This window comes from Varroa destructor, unplaced genomic scaffold, assembly GCF_002443255.2.
Source record: "Varroa destructor unplaced genomic scaffold, Vdes_3.0 BEIS01000007.1, whole genome shotgun sequence".
NCBI lineage: Eukaryota > Metazoa > Arthropoda > Arachnida > Mesostigmata > Varroidae > Varroa > Varroa destructor.
The window spans coordinates 28,133,953-28,160,509 of NW_019211460.1; the positions used below are offsets into that span (position 1 = coordinate 28,133,953).

A 26,557-nucleotide genomic window follows, 5' to 3' on the forward strand; every position below is an offset into this window, starting at 1 on the left:
TCATACAAATGAAACACTTGGTTGGTATTCGCAGCTTTGCAGATCGAAGCGCGATTACATTAGTCCTTGATAAGTGCAAATTATATGACAGTAGGGTATGTTTTAGTTACGAATCGTTATCGTTCAATGCCGCCTTCATGGGTACGTAGGCAATCGCAGGAGTTTTAATCTTACAACATAGTATCTACTTAGGCCCAACATGAGACAGAGTCAAAAGCAAGCTCAGTCATTGTTCACAGCTGTAAACTCCAACCCCGGCAAGCGAGCTAACTCAGACGAAATGGACCTCAAAAGATTACGTTTTTATCGAGGGAGAAACGTTTGAACAAGGAACTGCAAGCCAGTTCCCCAGATTTTGCGTTGTTTCTATAGCTAATCAGTAAAGTTGGATCTTTATATTTTGAAAAAATGGTGCACTGATAGACGCAGCTATTTTAGGTCGTTCTCCACTACGTCGTCATGGGCTAGAGTACTGCACACTCTGTGGTTGAGTTTCTAATTCCTTTCTTCGTTTGGTTGCAGAGCCTCTTCTTCTCTAAATATATAAATTATACTAGTAGAGCCAAAGCCGCCATATTATTACGTCCATGAATATCGGAGAAGGTTTAGCTCATTACACAAATAGTTGAATTGTTAAGTAATATCACTACACGTCAGTAATCCGAGACAGTTTTTATAGGACTCTTCAAGAAAAGTCCAGCCTCTGATGTGTTTCACCGACGGTAGAATCTTTTAATACATTTGTTTTTGGTTAATATTTTTGTATTCTTTAACGTATTTACTACAAATCTTCATTGTACTTGTGGAAATTTAAATTAGAGTCTTTGGTGTTTGCACCACTGACTAAGCAGAGTAGATAAAAGTAATTTTTAGAAATGATCTTGAAAGTAAAAAATAAAGCGTGGTTAAGAAATGAAATAAAACAATAATAACAAAAATGAGTTATTGTGTAACGATGCTATGTAGTTAAGACAACTCACAGCTCACAACTCACACTGACCTTACTGGTTATAGCAAAATCAACAAACTGAACCTATTTGTGTGCTAATCAAGGGTAAATTTCTTGCCAATATGTTAATGTATCTCACCTTAGCGCATAAAATAATTAAAACTTCCTTCATTATGTTAGCCCGTCCTAGCAATGGATAGTCTAGCCTGCGTGGATATTGAGCACCATCGACTGGATGCTTTTCCTTGCATAATTGCATTCATCAGAGGAGTAACCGACGTTCCTTAAGTTATATTCATGATACACGAACTTACCACCCTGAATAAATGATCCCATATTATATGATACTTATTACGAGATCCGTTATATAAAACGTTTTTTTTTCTGATCGTAGAATCAGTTCTGTACGGATATCATATACGGAAAAACATTAGTTTGTACCACCTTTTATTTATAACAGGTAGATATAGGAATTCGATTTATATATTTCGTATTTCGAACCTATTTTCAAGTATCTGAATATGTGTTCGTTGCAGCTATAAACTTTCCATAGAATAAGAAAAAGTGAAAAATAATTCAGCTCATTAGCCTAGTCCTGTGTCCCATGATGGTGCAGTGGTAAAGTATTTCCCTACAAAACAATTTATCTAGAAAGTTTGAAAGCGCTTACTAGGGAATCGCAAGGTGTTCTGCCGTTACATCACCTAGTTCTTATACAGTGGTACTAACAAAAATAGAATATGCTACGCGCCGTATCATTACCTCGCTACCCACGTATTTGTTTCAACATAACGCTTAGGCATAACGCCAAGTTTTCAATTAACCGTTGTTTGAAAATGCCATCCCTCCAGGTATACGAAGCTAGCGTATTGACCACTGCTCAAGCTCCGCCGTAGCAACGTTTCGCATCATATCTAAAACGCAACAGCACCTGCTCTATTTACTCGAACCAGAGCTTTCTTTCTTCAGTTGCTGGGACCACACTCGGTAACGCATGTGCGTATACACCTCGCTATCTTCAATGACCAGTCGCTTCTTCCACTGCAGGTTTTCAGAAGAGTAAAAGGAACACCGGAACACAGTTGATTCGAAGCCTAGGCTTCAGACCTAGTTAACCATTGCACCGAACCACCATTTTCTTTACTTGTGAATATATGCTGGGTCGGATTCGAAGACGCCTTAATGTACGGTTTTTGCACTCACACTTGCATAACCACCCGTTTTTCAAGAATGACAAAACATTATCGCCATTTTAGGCTGGGTTCGCGCAATATAGTGTTCCTTGTGTCTTGAACACAAGTCCGAACACGCACACGGGAACGTTCGCTTCTGTGTAAATTTATTGATGATTTCGTTCGTGCAGGCGTCCCCCCAGCGCAGTCCCCTTACATCGGCCATTTCAAGGTTCTCCAGCTCTGTCTCGAGAACCATAAGATGCTTTGCATCCAAAATAGGTCGGTACGTTAATGTAGCTAATCCGATTGCTAATAGCCCTAAGATGTCTAGCTTAAAAACGAGTTAGATACCGATTTTTTACTTATCGCGAGCTCTGATCGACCGTTATAACAATTAGGCCATTCTCCGTAGTTACGCATTAATTTTGAAAAGGCTATAAATTTTAGCGACGCTGTCTTAGTAAAGTGATTTTACGACGGCGTTACACTGGTAGAATCCTTTAAGTCTTTTAACAACGTTTTGACTTTAATGTGCGCTCCGCCACGCTCCAGCAGAAATAGTTTCTGCATAAACGGACACAGACCCTCATTAACGCCTCCAAGGCGAGCGTAGTACCCTAGCGCGCGGGATCGTGCTTTCCATGAAAACTGTTCAAATAGGCAAACATAGAATTACTTTGCCAAGGAGAAAACCATTTCTAGCCAATGTTGTGCTGGGCCTGGTAGTCGATGAGTTAGCCCAAGCAGGTGCTTATGATACCAGTCATGGAACCGCGCCGCTGCCTCCCAGGTCCTTCCCATTGCTCAGGCCTCGAATGGTTAAGAAATAGCAACTATGATGGCAAGTAGCAACACCATTCTCTTTACGTTCTCTGTCAAACGTTTCATTACGTACACTAGTCTTGCAGCTTAACCGCTACTTTTTTCATCCTCGCGTTAACTAAATATTTTTTCTGGGCAGACCCTGAACATGAAGCGCCTCACAGTTTCCGGGTTTGGAGACTTTTTGAAGTATATCTTCTATCAAATATCTTCGATATTCGAATTCTTCTCAACATGACTTGTTAAATCCGCTTTGACTTAAAAAAAAATTTAAATTGGGAGTGCGCAGTTCGATCTCGGGGCAATAAGGTTGCCCTATTTCCTAATAGCGCTATTGCAGTAGCCGCTTTCTAAGGCCTTCCAGTTAAATGTCATTGTTTTCGTTTTCCTAATGTTGATGTTGGAGTTGATATATTAAGATCTAACCCCTGTTACAGTATTTTAATTTGACCTAAAATATATGTATTGTTATTATAGAGCTTTATTATGATGAACGTTAGCGATGGTAAGGGTCACGTTGTTCGTCCTTATAGTAGGCTTATAGTAGGCGGTCCTTATAGTAATAGTCTTGAGCTATTGCATTTTTTAAAAGGTTTCATATACTTTAAAAATTGAAGCCATCATCAGCAAACAGATTGCGAATTGTTTAAGACACCTGAATTTGTTCAGCATCCATAGCCTTCTATGGAATAACCTATGAGTAAACAAACTTCTTTGGGTGTTGTAAATTGTTCATTTTCAATGAATCAATCTGAACCTATGAACGTTATGAAGTTATTGTTTAGCTACAAATCATAACGTTTATAAAAAATAAAATTGTGTCTTGTTTATTATATTAAATTGACAATTCTAAATTATATTTTATTTTTTTTTTGTCTAAATTCTATTTTATATTTATTTATCTATCCTAACGTTTTTAAGGGTGTTAACTTTATAAATTTTAAAGTTTTAAGATCGGTATGATCAAACAAACTGCCGCGGTATTCCGGGCATTGTGTACTACATCTTGTATAGATGCACGTTGCCTTAAGCAAATCATCAATTTAGGCATGAGAGATATAATGGAACCCATGCATGTAGTGCGAGACGCGCAATTATGTGTCGATTCTTTCTGTCCACCCCTATCCATGGCTCGTTAGTTGAACCCCATATTTTAAAAGTTGGAATTGATTTTTGCTATCTCTCTCCCATGTGCTTCCGAAGAAATTCCGAATAGACAGAAGTAGTAGGCAATTTGAGTCTGCATCTCATATTTTTCACAAACAGAAGTACGTCGCTTAGAATATACACGTATCTTTAACATTAAGTGATGCAATTTCATGGAGCGCATCAATAACGCAGCTATGATTCGATCAAGTCTATCAGGTTGCATTGCCTAGAGATGTTTTCAATTTGGATCTTGTAGGGAGTAAACGGGGCCAGTCCCATTTCGATTAGAGGCAATATAGTTTGCAAGTAAAGCCGTGAGGGTGTTCACATTCTTAAATTCGCGACCACCGCTCGCCTTATTCGATCCGTGATATGTTCTGCTAAAAATCAGCGATTCATTATAAAGTACCTGAGGATGCTGACATAGTTTAGCCTCGTTCCGCCTATGTGCAGTGTATAGAAAGCGGCCTTTACGGCGGAACTTCATTGTCTTTGTCTCGCTCATGTCTGCCGATTGTCCAGTTTCCTTTACGTAGACTACCAGTCTTACGAGAACTTGCTGAACATGAAGCCAGCTCTTACTAGAGAAGACATCATCATTTGTATAAAGCAATGTATTTGGCTCATCAGGTCTTGAACATGGAACGGGAGATCACTCAGTAGTAGCAGGACCAGCCGTGGCCTCAGGTAAACACCCTAAGTTTCGTGAACTGATTGGACGGACGAGCAGTTCCAGACAGGCCACTCCATCGTCTAAGCTCGCCGAGTTCTTTTATAGCATCGCACTAATCAAGTGTAACATGTTTCGTAAAACTTCGCATTCTGCAATGTTTATTAAAACTTTGTTCTAAAGAGCCATATCAAACTTCGACAAAAAATCGAAGAACACCCCGATGAACTAATAGTTAAATATAAGAAATCGATATATATAAATATAAGGATCGAATAAGGCGAGCGGTGGTCGCGAATTTAAGAATGTGAACACCCTCACGGCTTTACTTGCAAACTATATTGCTTCTAATCGAAATGGGACTGGCCCCGTTTACTCCCTACAAGATCGAAATTGAAAACACCTCTAGGCAACGCAACTTGACAGGCTTGATCGAATCATAGCTGCGTTATTGATGCGCTCCATGAAATTGCATCACTTAATGTTAAAGATACGTGTATACTCTAAGCGACGTACTTCTGTTTGTGAAAAATATGAGATGCAGACTCAAATTGCGTACTACTTCTGTCTATTTGGAATTTCTTCGGAAGCACATGGGAGAGAGATAGCAAAAATCAATTCCAACTTTTAAAATATGGGGTTCAACTAACGAACCATGGATAGGGGTGGACAGAAAGAATCGACACATAATTGCGCGTCTCGCACTACATGCATGGGTTCCATTATATCTCTCATACCTAAATTGATGATTTGCTTAAGGCAACGTGCATCTATACAAGATGTAGTACACAATGCCCGCAATACCGCGGCAGTTTGTTTGATCACAGCAATCTTAAAACTTTAAAATTTATAAAGTTAACACCCTTAAAAACGTTAGGATAGATAAATAAATATAAAATAGAATTTAGACAAAAAAAATAAAATATTGATTAGTAATGTAAAGATGCAAAAATATATTTTTTGATTGGAAATGAGAAAATTTAAAACTTCTAGACCCCCTTTCGTTATGTACTACTTTTTACTGGTTCAGACGCAGAATTTGGGTATATTGACATAAAACAATGTTTTCGTGAATTCGTAGTGGTTTCAGAGAGCATGAATGCTATTAACTTCGTCGGTTCTTTTGTTGTTTCTAGCCATTTTGGATAGAGGTATTTCCTCGGGAAAACACTTGTGTTTTTGTGGCGTGGTTGCCTAACGACTGAGTATGACCCGTAGATAGGAAAACTTGAAACCTTGCTTGGGACGGTCCTATGCATTTACCAATTTCGTTTGTTTCACTCTGTCCATATACATATATACGTGCGTTGTTCTCAACGTCGAAAATAAAAAAAATTGGCTGCCGCTAGTTTAGAACTAACCAACTTAACATTACGCTCCATGAGCAAAAAAAAAGAAGTTCTACCTTTTGGGTAAAAAAAAAATGCAATCAGCTCCATCTTTCGTGCTTCTTTAGATAGTGCCAATAGACGACCCAACTAGATTGCGTTTGTACAAATCTAGGCCCGTGCAGACCCTCTTGATTCACGAAATAAAGTACACCATAATAGAAACAAAAAATTTAATTTACCCATATGGTTTCTATAAGGTTTCTTAAATTTTCAGGCTACTTGAACAATTTGCTTATCCATGAACCCAGAGCCCAAGAAATGGACCTTTGGGTTTGGCTCCACAATCGCGCATCTTGGTAGAGCTCAACTCGGGTAGTTTCGATTTGCTGACCACTTTGTCGCCATCTACCCGCCGGGGTTCTCAGCACACATTGTCGTGTTCGAAGGCTCCGACAGCGTCGATCACCCATCTGTCCCTTGTTACTGCACAGCATTTGTCTTGTATTACGATTTCCGCTTTCAATATTAGTATAGTAGTAAACCGAACTTAGAAAATAGGTAAAGCCGAAAGGAATACTGAAGCGACATTTTGGTAATTTCCTTTATGCATATGATATATACATGCGAATATTAGTGTTTGGAGAAGAAATTGTTAACGGGTTATGTGTATTGTGTATGCATTGAAAAGCGCTAGTCAGCTGTCTGAAGCGAAGCACGCCATCGTTATCCCGAACAATAGTTTTCCTAAATTAAAAACTAGTGTTAACTACTCGAAGAATACCAGTGCAATGGCGGGTAAATTCTGGAGCTCATCACAATTCCAACAGTGGCTACTCGATCGGCAGGATTTACTCCGTGAACGACATGCCGACCTGCAGCTTCTCAGCGAGGAAGAGTACTCAAAAGTGATGATATTCTTCGCTAACTTCATCCAGGTGTGTACATGTGTATGCTCCGTACGGCAGTGTAGGGTCATGGCATCTGTTGGTCCTGTATGCACGAGGATGCATATCGTGGCGAGATGGTGCCTAGCATCTGGTCCTACATATCCGTAACAAAAAAAAAAGTCCAAGCGTGATGCGTGCATAGATGTAAGACTAAAGGCTGCTAAGCTTAAGGGTTGCCCTCTTCTGTGGAGTGTAACATCCAATGCATATGTGATCCGGATAATTATTATACATATATGAGAGCAACGAATTCGTATAAATGTATATTGATTTAAGAATTCTATTGTGCTCTGAGAGATATGCTTCACGTGGTTAAAAAGGCGGTGAATGGTATGAAAACAGAGCATTTTAGCGTAATGTTTCAGTGACATATATATACAAAAACATATTAACAAATATATATTAAATGTTTAAGGCTCACTTTTCGATGTACTGTTGAACTCGCTATGGACATTATCGTTCCTGATCCAATACAGTTTTAATTTCGGTCGATTTCAGTCGTTAGGGGAGCAATTAAAAGTTAAACAGCAAGTGATTGCTACGGCTACAGTATACCTCAAGCGATTTTACGTTCGGAATTCGTTCAAGTGCGTCGATCCTCTTCTGTTAGCACCCACGTGCATATTTCTCGCATCAAAGGTAGAGTAACTAACATGTAAATTTCTTTAATGAAATTGGACTATGGTAACTTCTAAAGGCTCGTTTATATTTATTTCAAACAACAGATAACTATAGTAGTGCTATGTAATAAATACAAAAATAGAGTCTATTGGAAACACAATTTAAATACTCAAGGTTTAATTCTAGGTGGAAGAGTTTGGCGTGATTTCGAATTCGAGATTAATATCAACGTGTCAGGCCGTTGTGAAGAACAAATACTCCCACGTATATGCAACAGAATTTCCTTACCGGTAAGTTGAGAAACTCGATGTCTGAAAGTAGCATATTCTAACCTTTGTTTGAACTACCTTGTATACCTGGTAAACTAACAATAACAAAAGTAACTGCTTATGAGATCTTTGTAACTGATTATTCAACCATTAGATGGTCACACAAACGCAAAAAGTAAAAACAAGGTATATTATAGCTGCGAGCTATATAAGCGAACTTTTCTATTAGGCAGTTTATATGCGTAGTTGATAACATATACTAAGTCGTCTTGCCACGTAACTATTACAAACCGCACATAATTCGACCATTAGAACTTATCAATCGTGTTCATTTTCTACTTGCCATTTCATAGTAGAAATATTTTCGACAAACGAGTAATGCCATCACTGTATTGTATCGGTAAACAAAAATGAGTATATAAGCAATTTCATTTTTTCATTCGCTAACTTAACTTCAGATCTTAACTTTGGTTTTGATCGTCTCTAGAATCAACCATGTGTTAGAATGTGAGTTCTATCTTCTGGAAGTGATGGACTGCTGCCTCGTACTTTACCATGCGTACAGACCATTGGTCCAATATGTTGCTGATATTGGTCAAGATAATGAGCTACTATCAACGGCCTGGAAGGTGTGTTATATGCTGCTTTATTAGAGTAATCGTTGTCTTCAACAACACGATATTCTCCAGTTCAAATTAGCACATTCCAGTGTTGATCAGGGCACGTACACTGTCTCTTCTGTATTTCGAATCGGTTGAAATTATATCGAAATTAACTTGTATAGAAAAACTGCTGAGTCGAGTTAACCGATACTAATCCTTCATTGAAGTACTTCTAATGTATAACGAAACCCAGCTAACTATTTGCCCTCTTCACCAACAGGTGGCCAACGACAGCTTACGGACCGATGTTGCATTACTATATCCTCCGCATCAGATTGCCATTGCGTGTTTGCACATTGCCTGCGTCATCCTTGGCAAAGACTACAAAACTTGGTTTGCTGAGTTAAATGTCGACTTCGAAAAGATACTTGAGATCACACGCATCATTCTCAATCTATATGAGTTGTGCAAAAACTTTGACGAAAAAAAAGAATTGCCGCAGATTCTACAGAAGGTGCCCAAACCAAAAACGCAGCCGTCACGTCCACCATCGCAGGGTCCAGATGGCCAGCCCGCAAGTCAGCCTCCTCAAGGTGTTGGTCAACAACCTCAACAACAGCAGCAGCAACAACAGCAACCACAAGCGCAACAACCCCAACAACAGCAACAGCAACAACAACAGGCACAGGCCATGCAACAACAGCAATAATACATCGCCGTGACAGTAAATTGAAGAACATTGTAAGGGTTATGCGGCATAAAAATAACTATAGCTCTAACGAATAATATGGGACTGTTAGTAATTGGCTCAAAAACCGTGCCCGTTTGAAATCGCACTGCGCTAAAATGGTTTTCTAATTAGATATTTTGGCCTGAACGAACAAATTCGCCCAAATTCATGGCGGATAAGTAGATTGATTAATGTTGACGTCAGGGGAACAAGTTTGAATAATATTCAGCGCATTATAGCCATACGTAAATCGTCGAAATAAATAAGTGAAAGGCACTAGGTTACTAGGATTTCATGACTGAACGGATGAGTAGACGATCTTCCCAACACGAAGGTAATATTTTACAAACGCAAGAAATACTAGCAATAGCTAATGTAAATGCTAGGTAGCATCACATTGAGCTCAGCCATTTTAACAAACAAGCTGGAACCTACGGGAGCTACACGACATGTGTGCATTTGTCATGTTGATGAAGTGCGTCAACGCTGACAGAATGCTCCAACACCAAAAACATGAAACGTACTCAGGACTATTTGTCCTTTTGGTCAAGGCAAATTGGCGCAGAACTGGTAGCCACGGACGGCTGTAAATTCTAATAGTCACGGACACGCACATAATTACGGATTATCATTCCACTTATTTAAGGCGATTGAAAACGCTAAAGTAATGGATTTACCGGTGATATGTCTACAGCGATCTGTAACAGTAATCATTCGATCTGACTGTATCACTAGATATATATACCCTTAGGTAACGAATCCATAATTTTTTATCAAATAGGAACGATATCCGTAATACGTTCAATTAAACAATGTGACTATATATATTGCGCTTGATGGTGCGTTAACATAGCTCAACGACTAATAATCATGAATCGTAATGATTTTGATAATTGCTATGAACAACTCTAATGGTAATCATGACATGCAGCGCATTTTGATTCAGTTCAATCATCGACTTGGGTTTTTGACCCAGCATCACTTTTTTATTTAAGTCGTTACCGTTACGATCCAACGGATTGTATTTTGTGCTAAGAAACTAGCGACTGGTTCAGTATGACAGTGGAACTCTACGCTGACCAAAAAAGAGGTTCAGTCGAATAATATGTGTCGAACGTTTCTTACTAATGGTTTGTAACAATTTATACATATAATTAATGGTAGTTTAGATCAATGAGAATTATGCTAAGGGAGAGCAACTTTTGCATGATTTGAAAGAAAAAAAACTACTTAAGACTGAGTAATACGACAACAGCAACCGCTGGATGCAATTGGCCGTTTTGGGTCCGAGGAAATTAAATGATTACAGTGTATACGATTCGAGCTGATAAGCCCTTGATAAAAATATTACTGTACATTTGTAAAAAGTACATAGAAATTTAATAAATTTTTTGGATCTTTCAATTATTTCTTTCCATTGCGTACTTTAATATATATATATATATATATATATATATATATATATATATATATATATATATATACATACTATGCATGAAGCTGGCTCGATTAGAGCAAAATCTTGAACTAAAATTAACTCAAATTGGCTAAGGTACGTACTAGCTTTAAGTCTTGTTTCATTTTTTTAAGGAGCAATAATACAACACAATGAACATAATATTGAAATTATATTTCAGTTTTTTGTAGCTATTATGTTAGACTTATTTTCAGTGCGAGCACCGCGACAGGCACTAAAACCAAACTCAGTGGCGGGTGAGTTGTTTCACCAGTATTACTCTATTTCATACTGCAAGATAACAAATATCATTCGGCACAGGTACCCCTAAATTAAGCTGCAGGCTTGACCTAATACTCCTTTAATTTCATTAATTAGCCTCATATAAATTATTACCCATAACTACGTTCGATGATATTAAGTAAGAAAGAAACGCACCAGTAAATATAAATCATTTATACATTTATATTTCTTATAATACTTCATTACTATGTAGTACTCTACGATTTGTCACGACGCTGAGAGTCTTTATATCAGAAGACTAATGCGAAAAGTATGTATTATGTTAAATTGTCGATGCTTTTCTTAGATGCTCCTTCTTTCTATAAATCTATACGAAACAATAAATATATTGTGCAAAAGAAAAGTTTTATATAACAGCAAATATATATCTAATGAATGGATCTCCTCAAAAATTAGTAAGAGGTGACGATATCGATGAGTTTTGAACGACGTCCAGATCAGAATGGCAGTTCAGGACTCGTTGATTTGCTGTGATCATTCACCTCTTCATCGTCCACAGTTTAATCACCTATCTGAGCAAGGTCGTGTGAAGAAAAATCCGATGTCAGAGGTCAAGGTCTCTCAAATCTTTTAGCCTCTGAAGGCGCTTCAGCTCCCTAAGAATGGAAACGACAACAGATTATAACTAAAGCACAATCCATGGGCTTCGTCTAGCGCTTATGATGCTGCTAAGCGCATATCTTAGCTGAATATAGGTAATAGGCTAATTATATTTATAACAATAAATAAGATCGAATCACCTATTCCCTAATGGCTTTCTGCACGATATAGTTCGCCGCGTAACACATCTTAAGCATACTTGGTTATACAACACAGTTTTTTACATTGATGATGTATTAGCGCAGGCGATGGTAATCGTCGTTTTGATGTTTGAAACGGTTGTCTGGCGTTGATTTCAAACACTGAAAATAGGGAATAGATTGCTGCCGTTGATTTATGAGCAACCAAATTAACGTTACGCTTTAAGGGAAAAAACTTCTCCCTGTAGGGTCAAAGTATATGGCCAATCGGCTCCATACTTCGCAGATTTTTCAGGATGAAATTCTAGCCACCCACAACCTAAAAGTCAGCCCAATCCGATAACTTTCAAGGATCAATCCAAGTCCAACAATTAGACAAACGGACAGACTTCTAGTAGTGTAGTAGAATAGCTCCTGGCTTTGCCTCGGGCTTATTTTGCCGGTGATTAATCTACTTCACCTGATTCGTTTCCAAGGATAACTAAAAGTATCAGCCGCCTACAAATTCGAAGTTATTCTAACCTAGTTAAGATGCTACCGTTATGAATTCCTACGTAATAGAGAGCGTAGATTTCTCAGGCCAGCGTTCATAAAATGAAAGCTGAACGTTAAAAAAAAAATGTGAATAAGGGTGGGAAGGATAGCCTTGTATTGTGGTTAGAGACACATCCGTTGTGGTAGCACGTGTATACAATTTGGCCAAGCCGTTATATTATTCTATAACAGTCTTAGAGAGAGCTACTCTTCTTATGTGCATTCTGAAGATCAGCATATGCGTCTACCCGTCTTGAGTCGGATCAACTACAAACACTCATCTGTTGATGACAAAGTGCGAGATTCTGTTAGCGAAAAGTGATAAGGAGGGCACAAAGTGTCAGTACAAAGTGGAGTTGCTGACATAACTCACTGTTGAAGCTCCTTTACGGTATCCGTCGCCTGGCGGTCCTCTTCAACGATCTGTTTGACCGTTTCTTCGGCTAATCGTTCATGTGAGTTGTCGTACGTTTTTCTACATAAAAAAATGTGAAGACAATAAAATATGAGAGCTAAAAAATAAATATCATAATGATCTAACGTTCAGTATTTGTACCATTTATTAAAACATGTATAAAGATGTTAAAGATTAAGGGATTTCATAAATCAAAGCTACGGTACTTTTTTGCTATAAAAGTGGCCATATTGAATGTCTATGCTTTCGGCTTAAAAAAAATGTTGAGGTTGAAGAGTATTCTTTCTTATTATTTTTCACCTATTAATATAGGGGATTGTCAAAAGGTTTTTCCAGCTAGACAGTTTTGAGCTCACATATCCTAGGCGTTGATGTCATTTGAAGGCTGAGATTTAATAGCGATAATTCTCGCCTTTTCGCTACATTCGCTATATTTTATCATGTTAAAGATATAAATGTTACCCACCTATAAACAATGTATGCTATTTATGGTTAAAATGTGTTATTAAAAGAAACGGTCCAAATATGGTTCAGGAAATTTCGTTCGGGAAATTTTTATGCGAAAGATATAATAATCAATTCATTACGAAAAAAAATCGACTAAATGATTATGATAATTGAGCAAAATCAATTATTCTATTCATTTAAATAACTGGAGAATCTGATGTGCAGCATGCCTTGAATTGTCTGATATGGATAGGAAGTATGTACCGTAAATAAAACGCGTTCCATAGCTGGATGCTTTGCGGCGCTACTGATGGCCAAATAACTTCATCGAGCGGTTCGTAAAGCGGATTCAAGAGAGGTGTACGTTCCTCTTCCTGGTCGAGAAAGGCCCACAACGAAACTGTCAGCTCGTTTACCTTGAACTGGACACGCTCTCTGTATCCGTATGAAACAAACACACGATATGCTGTTATAATTGATTGGTAAAGGTTAAATTTTTTAGGACAAATTCAATGTCATCTTATAGAAAAATATTTATAATTTGTCTCTGAATTTTACTGAGAGTGTATCTTGGTAACAAAATACATGTTTCTTGATAATTATCACCGTCAGTTTATCAGACCTTATTATGCAAGCTATGTCCTTAGTAGGTATCAGTATTGTTACTTTTACATATAATTATATATATATAAAATTAATCACAAATTTGTGCGCCTTGACGAATGTTTGGCTTTCGTTTTTTTGCTACGTACTTGGACGAGTTACAAAGGAATGTTCCCATTGATGACGCGTAGACATGCGATATCAACAGTATCAAGAAGTGGTCAGTAAACTCGAAACAACACGGAAACTGATAAAGCAGCTACTTCCACCATTATTCCAGATATAACAGACAGAATACACAGAGATATAGATTAGATTTAATAATGACGATCCTATTCAGTACGAATAGATGATCGAGTCGGGGAATCGTAGATCAAAAATATATAGATATCATAGATCAAAATACATTACTGTTTATAAACAAGTCTACTGTATTTCATGAGAGCACTCTGCTACAAAAGTGTTTGCTTATAACCGTTTTCAATATACTAGTGTTGAGCTGCGACGCTCTACCTGAAAGACACAATCGAGAAACAGAATAAAGGTGGGCGCGTTATCCTTTCCTTTCGACGAAAATGGGCCATTGGCGTATCGCGATTGGAACGGATGACCCGCACTTAACCATTCACGCTCTATTAGTTCTTGAAATCCTGTATAGCAACCATACAGTTATCAAAAAAACAGAGTATCAGTATGGTACTGAACGTGTGGTAAACCGTCTCGATGCAAACGGCATCGACCTCGCTCATCCAACATACAATGTAAAGGGCCAACTCTATCCAATGAGAACAATGTAACTGAATTGTCTAGAGGTCTTTTAAGTACATTGAGCCTGTAAACAGTCATGTTACTAATTTATTACATTGATTTGTAAAAGCCGATGCATTCGTTTACGTTTCGAGTTATCTTCACACAACGTCCATAAACATCTATATAGCTCTTGCCGTTGCAACGGCTCTGAAAGCTGAACCTGTAACTGAAAGATCCAGCAGTCACTGGTTGAATCCGTGCCATCTATATACATTAAACGGCATGCGTGATAAGGAAAAAAAACAAAAAATTCAATTTAATAAAACGGGTTTATTTCAGGTTGCTGTGCATGTCGAAAAGAAACGTAGTGATATGAAAGATACACAATATGAATAAAACTTGAAAAAACGCTATAAAGCAATCTTTTGTATTGATACTGCATTTTTTATGCTAAATTAATATTAAAATATAAGTACCTACGGACATAAAGATGATGTACTAACCATTTATAGTCCGTAAACGGGGTTCAAGAATAACCTGAGCTAGCGATGACACAGCAAGCGTCGAGTTTATACCCAATGTCCCGTGCACCAATACTGAGACACCTGTTTACAAAAAAAGGCTAGTTACGAGAGTAACAACGAAAATATGTGTTCTGCCTTAATAGAGCATCTCGTGCCATAGCGATTAATAGTAGCATTAGGTTTGTGCAAGTTCTAGTGAAACCTACACGTATACTAAAATGTAGGTCCATATAGCAAATGAAAGCAGACGAATTCTGGATCTTATTTGTTCATTACCGTCGACGTGGAGGCACTGCGCGGTGAGACAGGCGTTCTGCATTACGTCTTTAACGGCTGACAGCCACCCTGAGGATTCAACCCGAGAGAGCCATTTATCCGTTGATAAAGTTTCGTCGCAGCACGCTAAAAGTGTCGCGTAAACAAATAACAACAACGCAATATTGGTACCATGTCGGACATGGGATGTTACAGCAGGACAATGAAACTAGGAAATAACGTAGAGGCCCACTTAGTAAAAGGATGTATTCTAAAAAGATCACTTGGTCTTTTATCACAAAGAATGGTCATTATAAATCCTGTATTGTTATCACGAATCAATTCCTCGAAACGTTTTCATATAATATTCGTATTCATTATCTTTTCTCACAACGTTAACAAGCCTTTTAGAAGATAGTTTGCAAACCGCATTGTAATTGTACTAACTTGTACCGCATGTCTAATTGTCCGGTACTTTAAAGCCGACAGCTCGAATAGAATGCAATGAATTTTATAACATAACATTATTAAAAAAATCTACACTAACATGTACATACCATCAATAAATTTCACGTATGCGTCCGAGCTGAGCTCAACCCGCTTGTTGATCTTTTTCCAAAGTGTATAGTGTGTCTCGGGTTCAATTCCGCCACCTTTGGCGCGTGCTGCTTCCATTTGCTTTACGCTCCGCAAATCAATAATCAAGCCCTGTGCCAGTGCGACAAAGAAGTCCTACATTAATGTTGGCAACTTAGATTATTTGGTCTTTAGTTTATTTGATGTTCTACGTTGCCACTGCGAGCAACACAAAAATACAGGGAACGAACGCCGAAAGCTGTAAAAGGCTTTACCTTCTTGTCTCCTGATATTACATTGCTGAGCAAATTTTCATCGGCTCGACAACGACGCCCGGCCGGTCCTACCAATGGCTGTCCACTGCGTAGTAGAACAGCGCTAGTCGTTGAAGAGCTATACGCTAATACCGGAAAACGACCTCCCTCGCGGAACTGTGAAGATTCTTTTAGAATAATGCGCGCGTACAAGCATGGAGTTTATTGTACTTAAGCTTTGTTAGGTGGAAATTGAGAAAGCAGTACAGCCCCAAATAGTAGCCGCAATGTACAGCTCAAAATAAAATAAAAAATAGCAAATAAAGAACTTTACTTTTTAAAAACCAGTGATCACTTCCCTTGTAGCGAGTCAACTTTTCTAGTGGGTTGTATGTGTTTGACCAAATATAAAACTCGGGGATAGGAAGCAACAAAGTCCGTACTTGCAGTACTATGCAATAGTTGCACTCAATTATAGATTTATTATTTTGTCAAGTGAAATCACGTACTAGGAATCGGATGAGTTTACCACTTACCTATGATTTCCTCGTCTGTCGTATCTTGCGGAACTACGACCGTCGTGGGATATGACTGACATATCAGAAAATCCTTGTTCAAGTTACTAACTCGCCAACGGCCTTTGGAAGGCAGGGCGGGAATCTCGCGAGTTGGGGATTGGGAATGATTCTTGAACAGTGGTCTGTAGTAAAATGGATAGCACATACGAACTTCATCTGAAATGTTAAACAGAAAATGTCAAATAGGTATTAAATATTTGAAAAGTGCAGGTAGAGTGTATATATATGCCATTTTTCAAAACGTTTATTATTCCTATTGATAAAAGTTCACGCAAAGCTACGTAAATAACACTAAACGTAAGCGTCTGTTAAAATGTTGCCGACGATTAGTCGCTGTCATACTCTGGCTTAAAAGCTTACTCCCATCAAAAAACGTCAACTGGCTACATATTTAATGAACTCTTACCACCGGTAAGTTTTTTGAGTACGTTGATTGAGTCTACAACTGCTTGACAATTGTCAACACCTGGAATGTCGAGCTTTAACCAGCGAAGATCTTTGCATTTTAGATATAGCATAGTGGAATTCGAACGGTGTTCCACAACGTCGATCATTCGATGTAACACCTGGACGAAAAATCGGTTGAAAGCAGGTTAAAAAGGTGAAAACGTTTTTACTGTCCTTACATAAGTTTATCTTAAGAACTGAACGCTGTCATTTTAATCATGTAAATGACGCCTGTGATATTATTATCTTTACGCTTCGTATCCTCATTACTTTGTAAGATCACTATAGGCCTACGAAGCTACAAAATTATTCTTTAAGGAAGATCACAACCATCTACCTTCGACCTCCATAAAACAAAGTTAGACTAATACTTTGCATCCAACTGTGCTCGGAGATACGACTTCTACATATTATCTGTGTAAATCATGACATGGAACCTGCAGCCTAACAGACCAGTGTACCCATAAATAAGTATTATTTCAATTTGTCAAATATTTCAATCAATCCAAAGCAGGTATCTATGGGAAAACCTTAGGGCAAAAAGCTTCAATGGAAAGTATGGAAATAAAAATAAAATCGCTTACCCATATTTCTTTAGGTTTTACTAGCGGCTGTGACGATTCCCCACCGCCTTTTGATAGTTCGTTACTATTTGGCTTAAGGCAGTCGTGTTCTTCAGTTATTGGCGAAGGCACAGGAGCTACTAACTGAGAAAAGATGAGATTGTATGAAGAAACGACAAGGGTGCCCTCAATTCGTGGCTGGTGGCTCTCGTAGAGAAAAACTTTGTCCACCCTGGTAACCTTAATGTAATCTGTTAGTTCCATTGCGCTATCTGAAAACAGAAAAGCCATGCTACTGCTAGGCACTAATATTGTAAAGTTAAATAAAGTAAAGAAAAATACAAAAAATCTATTTAAACTAATCAATGGTCGCTTAGTCTACGTGTTCGGTAAACAAGCTTCACAAGTTTGATGACCATCGCTTTAAAGCTTTTAGACTGGACGGCGTACTATGTTGCATACATTACGCATGTATGTGTGATACCAAGAATTGTTCCAATGAACAACGTATTTTTTCAAACATAAAAGACACGTATTACTTGCTTTGGCTTATTTTTGCATTCATCTTACAAAACAATTCTACGAAAACTAAGAGGGCATAAAAGATAAATGTTAGTGTCGAAGTTCATCCCAGCCAGGTTTATCGTATATATTTGAGATATGAGTTTATAATGCTTTTGGAAACACTGGAGCACAACTAACGCACGATATTGATCGCTAATAAATTCAGAAAACCAGTTGAAAGACCTGTTTGGTTTGCGGGTAGAACCTCGTGAACTTCACTATAATATCTTCTATGGCTATCGTATGCGCCGGAATCGCTACCGTCAATTTTACTCCTAATATTAAAAACCATATCTAGTTTTATTATTGCAATATTATTACTATTAGGTTAGCTTGTTGTCTGAATGTTATTCCTACTTTACGTAGGTTGACATCTTTGTACAGAGTTCTGCTTGGCAAAAGTGCCTGCTCCGGTTTACCAACGTTACTGCGATGCTCCGTGACTTAAAACAACTATGGTACAGCTACTTCACATAAGTATACTTTATATAGAGTTCAGACCACAACGTACGATACTTATAGGGTATAAAAACTTAACCGGCGAAATGATACAATGCTAGTAAGATGCATAATGCGAGCTAAATCGGATCAGTTCGGTTTATTTACAAAAGAAAATGGCAGTCTAGACGGCCTAATGTCAAATGTTGGTTTCTAGGTCAATTCGTTTTGTTAAAAGATATCCCAGGCCAGGATTTTTCAAAGAAAGCGCACATATATGTGCTTAGGCAATACGAAAAACTGGTGTCATTACATTAATAAATGATATAATTCTCCCATTTCTCTTACTCATGGCTAGAATGATGTCGCTAACTGGAAAGATGCTAGAACATATGTAAGAATAACACTAATAAAATTCTAAGATTCGTGCGCTAACAAATATTTGAACACCTCTTATGGACCTCATTTTACGGTATTCAGATCCAACGAACTCCAACATCACTCTATTCCGGCTGTTATGTAATAATTCGAATTGGTGCTTCTCGTGTCACAAATTGTACAGAATATAAAATACCTGCCGCATGCATGTTGTAACCGGCATTTCAGCTTGAACACGTATCGACAGCGCTTACAGGCGTATTCGTCATGTGTCCCGCTCCACAACGACACATCAGTAAATATTCAGATACATGTAATATGAATATCACTTTGCACTGCAAGCGAATGGAGGGCTTTGGTGACATCGTTAAACAACCGTGTGATCCGGACTAACGCGAACTAAACCATTGGTACCAAAAGCTGAAAGACATTACACACAAAATAAAGATTCCAAGAACTTCTCTATATCTGTAACCATTAAGGAAAGGTAAAGTAATGTACTCTTCTACGAATTTACCCAGTTGCATAAAAGGGTAATGACAAGCTTATTTTGATCATGGGCATCGCATCATTTGTAACTTATAACTGTTTCCATGTATCTGTTTCGCCTGTCGAAACCTACTTCAATGAATATGTGAATCACCCAAAGATCGGTGAAACTAAAAATCTAAGTAAAGCACAAATTACCCAGGACAGCTCTTAATCATTGATGATAGAAACACTTTTTTATAGTTCAACATATTTGCGTGTTAAATGCAGTTAACCAATATTCCTCCGGTATCCACGGGGCATAGTAAGCAGTGTCGGTGGGAGAGTTTTACCAGTTAACTACCACTACCAATAAAAGAACGTTGATCTTTTGCAACAGCATATGGGATCAATTTGTCAATTAATAACAGAACCATAGTTGCTCTCTAACACATACACTCATCTGATCTGAGACACGAACAATAATACGCCTGAAATCTGGACGTTAAATATATCACAGAATATATAATCAAATTTATTCTGCAGTGACCACGCACGTAATGTTAAACTACTATGGGTTCCCCTCGACAGAAGCTCTAATCCTCGGAACAAGGAAGTTGCGGATTAGTTCTGAACGGATCCACGTTGTTGTTGTCGAGCGCTCCGGCTGATCTTCGCCGTGAGAACTGACAGAGCGTGATCAAGTGCGCGAGAATTGATCGCAATAAGTTAGATTCTATATGTCAGTTTGGGTGTCCATTGATCTTGCTATATTTTGGAGATAGCACTAGAAGAAGTGTCCTTCTTTGGTAAAAAAAGTACGAGATCTTCCTTATGATTGTGGTGAGACTAAAGATGTCGAGTGCTAAAATCGTTTAACAATTATGGGTAGGTTGAACGAAAACCTACAGTTAGCCTATGCTATTTAACGTAATGTTTTACGGCCGATTTCTTTAAGTGATATATTTATATATATATATTGCTTAATAATAAGAAAGGCATACCTTACCTGACGTGATGTTTTTTTTTGTTGAGCAGTGTGTATATTCGCGAACATGTTTAAGATGGTTAGAAGGCCAGGATTTAATTCAGACTACATTTTGACTCGTTAACTTTTTTTTTGCATAAAACTGAAAACTCTATATATATATATATATAAGAAGTTTCCTTGTGGGACGGTTTAAGTTTACTTCAGCTAGAAATAAGAAAGCAATTTTTTGCATTGGAATAATGGTAGGTGTCGTGAACTTTTTTGTCGACCACTATTTAGTGGACCTAAACTCCATTTTCAAGTTAAGTTAAGCAAATGCTGCCAATTTTTGAAACGTTTGTGTCACAAATTTATCCTGAGATATTTTGTCATATCGTCGCCGCCATTAAAAGAATTTAGGAAACATATGTAATTTGAAGTCGAAATAAAAATAAAATTAGGCCTATTTATATGGAAAACCCTTGCCACTATTATTTTTGTCTTAATTCTAAGCAAATTTAAGAGTTTTTAAGCCGAAAAATGTTTAGAGCTAGTTTTTTGAAATATCTAAACTACTGTTTCAGGTGTCTAACAACAGCTTAATAAGCGGAATAGAAGAAGACAAAATGGAAAAGGGTAGTTGTCAACAGAATTCGCCATCGACGACAGAATTTGAAGAGTCACCAAATAAATTTGCAGTAGCAGACAAGGCATTTTGTCGTTTTTTGCTAACCCTATATCGAGAACGTCCTCGATGGAAATCACTTCAGAATGAACTCGCACCCTTATGGGCACCTCTTTGTGATTATGAGCAGATGTATACCGAGGTAAAGAATAGGCAAAATGGATTATACGATATATTATAGATTATGTGTGAACTTAGGAATCTTGAAATATGTCTCCAATTTGACAAATAAGTAAACGTTTCCGCCGATTTAAGAAATATCTATAGATATATTATAGAAAAAGGCATAGCCAGTTCTTGGCATTGCGTTGGATATGTAGGATTATGTTACCTACGGTATAGCATATCAATATTAAACTTTTGACTCTTCACATATTATTACTGTTAAATGAAAAGTATGGCTTTATGTTAAACAATGACATTAGTTAATTTGACGATGCCAATTTGTGTTCAAATCCGTTTGGTAGTCGTTTAACTCACCTTTTATAAACATTACCCTTTGAACAATGCAGGTGACAGCAGAAAATGCCGAAAAGGTATTTGGAACTCCAGGTGTGCTAAATGAGGACGCATTGAGGAATCTCAAACGGAAGCTGGATATCGCCCGCCATAATGAAATCAATAAACCTAAAACTATAATAACAGGTAGAAGGTCCGAATGTGCGACAGAACACTGTTGTAGATGATTCTTGTTGGTCGTTACGGCGAATGGCCGACACATACACACACAAAATGGAAGTGAATCATACTAACCTATTCATTATTTGGCTTTTCCATCTTACAGCATAATGAACTTCTTTTTGATCCCTAATATTATGGACTTAATCCTATTCGGTAACTTCTTCCACTTTGATCTTTAGACATAGCCCAAGTACGGCTGCTGTTATTTTGTAAGCACATTGTGTGCATGGCATAATTTGGTACGCATAAATTTTGCTATTGCAGAAATGAAATCTGTGTTGAATTCGGTTAGAAACGCACGAGTACAGCTTAGCTATGACTTGGCTGGGATTGATTTAGCGGCTTTGGATACCGAAGATAATGAAAAAGGGAAGCCATCAAGTCACTTACGCAGCAGTTATGTGAAAATAATTAAAGATTGTGATGATGTCATTGAGGTAAGATATTTAACGTGAGAAGTACAGTAGAGTAGTTACTGATTAAAGATCCCTGGAATCCTCGAGGTCATCATCAATACCTTCGAATCGCAGTCTCTTAATTAGATACATCTAGTAGACGAAATGAATGACTATTAATTATATTCATGCGCCATCACATGAGCCGATCAACGATTGCCAGTCGCTACTTCTCACGTTAGTAACTGACTACAAAATATATAAAGGATAAAACTTTCACAGCTGCATAAGATGCCTAGCTAGTACTAGATATAATCTGGTAAAGATTATAAACACTTCAGACGAAACAACTCGACAAATACTTGGATACAACATTGAGTATGATGAGCAAGACTTTGGGTGTATAGATTTCCCAAAATCTTGATGTTTAAGATCTCAAAGAATTCTAGTTAATATTTTCTTTATAACATAAGCAATGTAAGAAATATCTTAATAAGCTGGATTTTTTTTATCGATTTCAGTGTCTGTGGCAGGATTTATCAGAGGTCGATTCCATTTTAAATTCATTTGAGAATCACTTTAGATGGCACGGGGCGGTAATGTCCTCAAGACATCTAGACCACATTAAAGAGAACTTTTCAGAACGGTCAGCCCAACTTCTCTGTCCACTCCGATGTTATATGGAATTCCAGGGCATCAAATTGGATAAGATTAAGGCAAAAAGTAGTATGCTAGCAAGCTCAGACTCATGTCAAACACCAAAGTCAAGCAGACAACTTAAATAAAAGCTATTACTTCCATGTGTCTTCTTTATTAATTTCACATGTACTTAACTTTAAGTTAACGAATTTACCATAAAATTGTGAAATAAATATTAAAAAATTAGACAATCATTATGCAAAGTCCAACCTCACTATTTCTCTACGATACCTTGAAGACGCGCCTCCATATCCAAGAAGTTGTCAACTATGCTGGCGGCCTATTATTTCAAAGTACTTGTACGTTTTATAGATTTTTATTAATTTGGATACGTTTAGTTGAGATTTGTTCACTTACACCATATGCGACATATGTAATAAGGTTATAAAAGTACTGGCAATAAGCGTCTGGAAATATTATTTCTTACCCGCAGTCCAGATTGTCTCCAAAAAGATTTTGAAACACTGTATATCCATAAATTGTGCATGATACGATGAAAGCACATTGCGCCTCGCTGTTTATAGATGATGACTTACAATTATGCTGCTGGTGAATCGATAAGAAAATCTAGTTTAGATCTGCATGTAAGAAACAATTAGAAGGAGTAAGAGATGTCTATACATATCTTGGGTTGGAAAATCCAGAAGCGAGTTTTGGCCTCATATTGTCTGAAAATATTCAGTCGAACGGCGATAGCGACCCTGGTGTTTGCGTCGAAAAATCGAGCAACTTACTTGTCAAGTCAATATTAAAAAAGTTGTTCTTCAACATAAAGTGCATCACTTTTTTTAGTTACAGGTATTAGGTATAAAATGAGCTTCCCTGCTTTTCAAAAAAGCTTCTTTTTTCACTTTCTTTCGCTTGTTGTTTATATGCTTATAGAAAGTGTTCTACTTATCCTGCCAACTGCTAGAACAGTATTGGGTTGCGAATATTACTTCAACTCGAAAGCTCTTCTCAAAGATGAATGTTCCAGGCGAAAAAAACTGCACTTCTAACATTTTTTGTAATATACATTTCATCGAGGCCGAAGCACTGCCGGAAGAACCCGAGACATTCGCCTTGCGTACGTCAACGACGCTATAGGCAATAAAACTGCTCAAAAATGGTTTGCCAAGTTTGAAGACGGCTTTTAGACGGGGTCTAGAGAATGCCCCACGCTTTGTTACTTTAGGTTTGACGGCTACCACTTAAAGGCATATTTGAGAAAAAGCAGCTGGCAAACAGCTTGCGAATTGGCCGAAAAAATTGGGGTAGCCATACAACCGTTGTTAACCCATTCAAGTATCTTAGGTTTACACAAGAATTGAAAGCTGAGGCACAAAATGAGTTCCCTAAATCCCTCTCTAGATTTTTGCATGGATTTGTATCACTAAGGGTGGTGTTTAGACGCCAATATGAACCAGAGATCGAAACAAGTGGCTTCAGTAAAGAAGCCAAGCTTTAAGGTCCCATCAGATCTTCGTCAAAAAAAACTTATGCTTTCATCGGTAGGGCCTGATTCACTGGAAACTGCTTCCTACGAACCAGACAGTGTACCGGCACGTCAACCTATTGTTGCGCAATAGGGTATTTAATAAGCCAGGCTATTTAAGAGAAAAAAACCCGACAAACGAGGTAACCCATGACAATGTGAGATCACAGACGTCAAGCATCATCAAAGCTGTCCTGCCGAAATTCAAATAGGAGGTTTTATTGCACTAACGATCATTTCCATTGCGCACTGGGCAAAGATTTTCGTAGCCTTATCTTCGACATGAATCAGCATTTCAAAGCATGGTAGAAATGATGGATGCCGTTTCGCTTTTTTGGCGAGAAATTCAGTTGGCGGAAAGATAGGTGAATAATGTCGTAAATAATGGCGGTCCAAATTCAGCCTTTTATTGCATTCTTTCTTACCTTGTTAAACAGCCTCACCATACTGAAACCCTCTTCCGTAGAGTAGAAACACGAATAGTTGTCAATGTAATACGAGCATTTTTAGAATGAACCTAGCGAATTTTACAAGATAGTTTGATGTTGTATTATCACATTACTACCGAAGCCTTTAACATCCAAATCTTTAACATTGTGTGCTAAAATGTTTACTCTAAATGTTCTATCGCCGAATGCCGGACCACTATCATAAACATGTACTAGTACCGAAAAAACTCGATGACAATAAAATCTGTATCTCAAATTCTATAACTGCTCACGATTCCTGCCTCTGATACAGTTTTAAACTCATCGATCATACTTACTAGTGTAATATTAATATTAAGAAGCAGCACTTTTTATCTAAATGTTTCAAACTTTACTTCTTGTGCGACTATTAGGTATTCTATCGCAGAACTGGCTTCCACTACAAAACGAACTATGTCCACACTTGGATTCGAACCCAAATCACCACCTTTTCTCTCAGATTCATCGGGCAAACACGCTATTTACTACACCATAACAAGGACAATCAGATGTCATCCGACTTGAACGGTGCACAGGTATTATCATGCCGTTAACGGGCACGTACTTAAACTCTTAAAATAGATAATGGCTTCTTTTATTCTCATTGGGTTAACTAACAAAGCTTTATGGCAGGCTTTAGCCTTTCTTTTCCCGCTGTCAATTAACAGATTCAAACTCACGGGTCAGGCGTAAGCGCCGATACCGCAAAGATTGTCGTCTGCTCCTTGGGGCATGTTTGTCTTGGCAAAGTCTTTTTATCTTACTATGGAGAAAAAAAGAATCTCGTACGAGAATAATGTCTCTTCTTTTTTTGGTTCTAGGTAGTAATAGGTTAAACATTCGCGTGCCTTCCAACGGGCTTTACATGCAGCGGAATTTCAAAACGGAGATACTATGGAACAGGAAAGCTCTGTTGTGAAGAGTCTATCTAATGCACTGTCCAATACATATTTCCTGCGTGTTCACATAAAGTATTTATTAAACGACTGATGTAACACAATTACATAGGATTTCGCAAGGCAGATGTCCGAATCCCGTCCTAATACCGTGCATATTCTTCCCAAGATTATAGTAATATACCCAGCTTCGTAGTTCCATTGGGGTAACGCCCAACGGAAATAGCAGACGTACAAATCGAAATCGAATTTATCGTATTAGAGATTTACTTATTGTTAATACGATATGAGAACATACGTAGTCCATCAGATATTTGGATTTGAAATAAAGAAAGCAAATGATCATAATACCCACATGGAAATATCAACCCTTGTGACCTATTTCCTGATTTATACCTAATTATTTTAAGGCAGTTTTGTACAATAAAGTGACATCAACCGAATCTGCTTTTTTGAAAAAGACGCACAGCTGTCGGGTTGCGTCCACGAGGCCCAGTTGTTCATTCGCTGGGGCCAATTTTGGCGGCCAAACGGAGGCGAGCTCCGATGCTCACCAGGAATCTAATGGGAAAGGGTGTTGGGAGAGTGAGTAAAAAATTTGTATATAATTAAATTATGTAATATTCTAGCCTGAAAATAGTCCAGCTTTTTCTCAGCTGGGATAGCAAGACCATAACCTCACGCTATGTAACAACTTTCTGAATTGTGTCCTTCTGGTTTTGACTAAACTGT

General features: G+C 37.8%; 3 protein-coding genes across 16 annotated transcripts; 2 read left to right on the forward strand and 1 right to left on the reverse strand.

Annotated features, from left to right (window-relative positions):
* Positions 1 to 3: 3 nt before the first annotated feature.
* Positions 4 to 10,672, forward strand: CycC (cyclin C). 8 transcript variants are annotated; one of them, XM_086974630.1, is made up of 7 exons: positions 4 to 141; positions 1,801 to 1,945; positions 6,785 to 7,031; positions 7,542 to 7,682; positions 7,851 to 7,954; positions 8,421 to 8,562; positions 8,816 to 10,672. In XM_086974630.1, the coding sequence occupies exons 3-7, from the start codon at positions 6,885 to 6,887 to the stop codon at positions 9,242 to 9,244; spliced, it is 963 nt and encodes a 320-aa protein (XP_086830756.1). In that variant the 5' UTR covers positions 4 to 141; positions 1,801 to 1,945; positions 6,785 to 6,884; the 3' UTR covers positions 9,245 to 10,672. The 8 variants fall into 8 exon arrangements, with proteins under 8 accessions (XP_086830756.1, XP_086830759.1, XP_022669942.1 ...); XM_086974633.1 differs by having other exon boundaries at positions 6,924 to 7,031; XM_022814212.2 differs by lacking the exons at positions 4 to 141; positions 1,801 to 1,945 and adding an exon at positions 6,413 to 6,688 and having other exon boundaries at positions 6,873 to 7,031.
* Positions 10,673 to 11,162: 490 nt separating this feature from the next.
* On the reverse strand, positions 11,163 to 20,150 carry LOC111253938 (myotubularin-related protein 9). 7 transcript variants are annotated; one of them, XR_015316883.1, is made up of 15 exons: positions 19,163 to 19,291; positions 17,732 to 17,982; positions 17,107 to 17,266; positions 16,659 to 16,856; positions 16,144 to 16,310; positions 15,850 to 16,000; positions 15,314 to 15,439; positions 15,017 to 15,118; positions 14,658 to 14,777; positions 14,277 to 14,413; positions 13,913 to 14,022; positions 13,425 to 13,595; positions 12,672 to 12,773; positions 11,849 to 11,926; positions 11,163 to 11,620 (listed from the first exon to the last, which is right to left on the reverse strand). XR_015316883.1 is itself a non-coding variant. In XM_086974688.1 (14 exons), the coding sequence occupies exons 2-14, from the start codon at positions 17,972 to 17,974 to the stop codon at positions 11,569 to 11,571; spliced, it is 1,839 nt and encodes a 612-aa protein (XP_086830814.1). In that variant the 5' UTR covers positions 17,975 to 17,982; positions 20,016 to 20,150; the 3' UTR covers positions 11,163 to 11,568. The 7 variants fall into 7 exon arrangements, 6 of the variants coding, with proteins under 6 accessions (XP_086830814.1, XP_086830811.1, XP_086830813.1 ...); XM_086974688.1 differs by lacking the exons at positions 11,849 to 11,926; positions 19,163 to 19,291 and adding an exon at positions 20,016 to 20,150; XM_086974685.1 differs by lacking the exon at positions 11,849 to 11,926 and having other exon boundaries at positions 19,287 to 19,427.
* A 114-nt stretch (positions 20,151 to 20,264) lies between these two features.
* On the forward strand, positions 20,265 to 23,089 carry LOC111253940 (uncharacterized). The gene is made up of 5 exons (XM_086974695.1): positions 20,265 to 20,401; positions 21,113 to 21,355; positions 21,726 to 21,858; positions 22,159 to 22,331; positions 22,811 to 23,089. Exons 1-5 carry the CDS (start codon positions 20,393 to 20,395, stop codon positions 23,072 to 23,074), a joined length of 822 nt encoding a protein of 273 aa, XP_086830821.1. The 5' UTR covers positions 20,265 to 20,392; the 3' UTR covers positions 23,075 to 23,089.
* Positions 23,090 to 26,557: the final 3,468 nt, after the last annotated feature.

Coding starts and splice junctions, on each gene's coding strand:
- CycC (XM_022814207.2), top strand. CDS start 6,759: ATGTGTATTGTGTATGCATTGAAAAGCGCTAGTCAGCTGTCTGAAGCG. Junction 7,683..7,850: donor GCATATTTCTCGCATCAAAG/GTAGAGTAACTA, acceptor GTTTAATTCTAG/GTGGAAGAGTTTGGCGTGAT. Junction 8,563..8,815: donor TACTATCAACGGCCTGGAAG/GTGTGTTATATG, acceptor CTTCACCAACAG/GTGGCCAACGACAGCTTACG.
- LOC111253938 (XM_086974684.1), bottom strand. CDS start 19,211: ATGTTGGAGTTCGTTGGATCTGAATACCGTAAAATGAGGTCCATAAGA. Junction 16,857..17,106: donor ACTCAAAAAACTTACCGGTG/GTAAGAGTTCAT, acceptor TTAACATTTCAG/ATGAAGTTCGTATGTGCTAT. Junction 11,621..12,671: donor ACCGTAAAGGAGCTTCAACA/GTGAGTTATGTC, acceptor TTCCATTCTTAG/GGAGCTGAAGCGCCTTCAGA.
- LOC111253940 (XM_086974695.1), top strand. Junction 21,356..21,725: donor ATGAGCAGATGTATACCGAG/GTAAAGAATAGG, acceptor TGAACAATGCAG/GTGACAGCAGAAAATGCCGA. Junction 22,332..22,810: donor ATTGTGATGATGTCATTGAG/GTAAGATATTTA, acceptor TATCGATTTCAG/TGTCTGTGGCAGGATTTATC.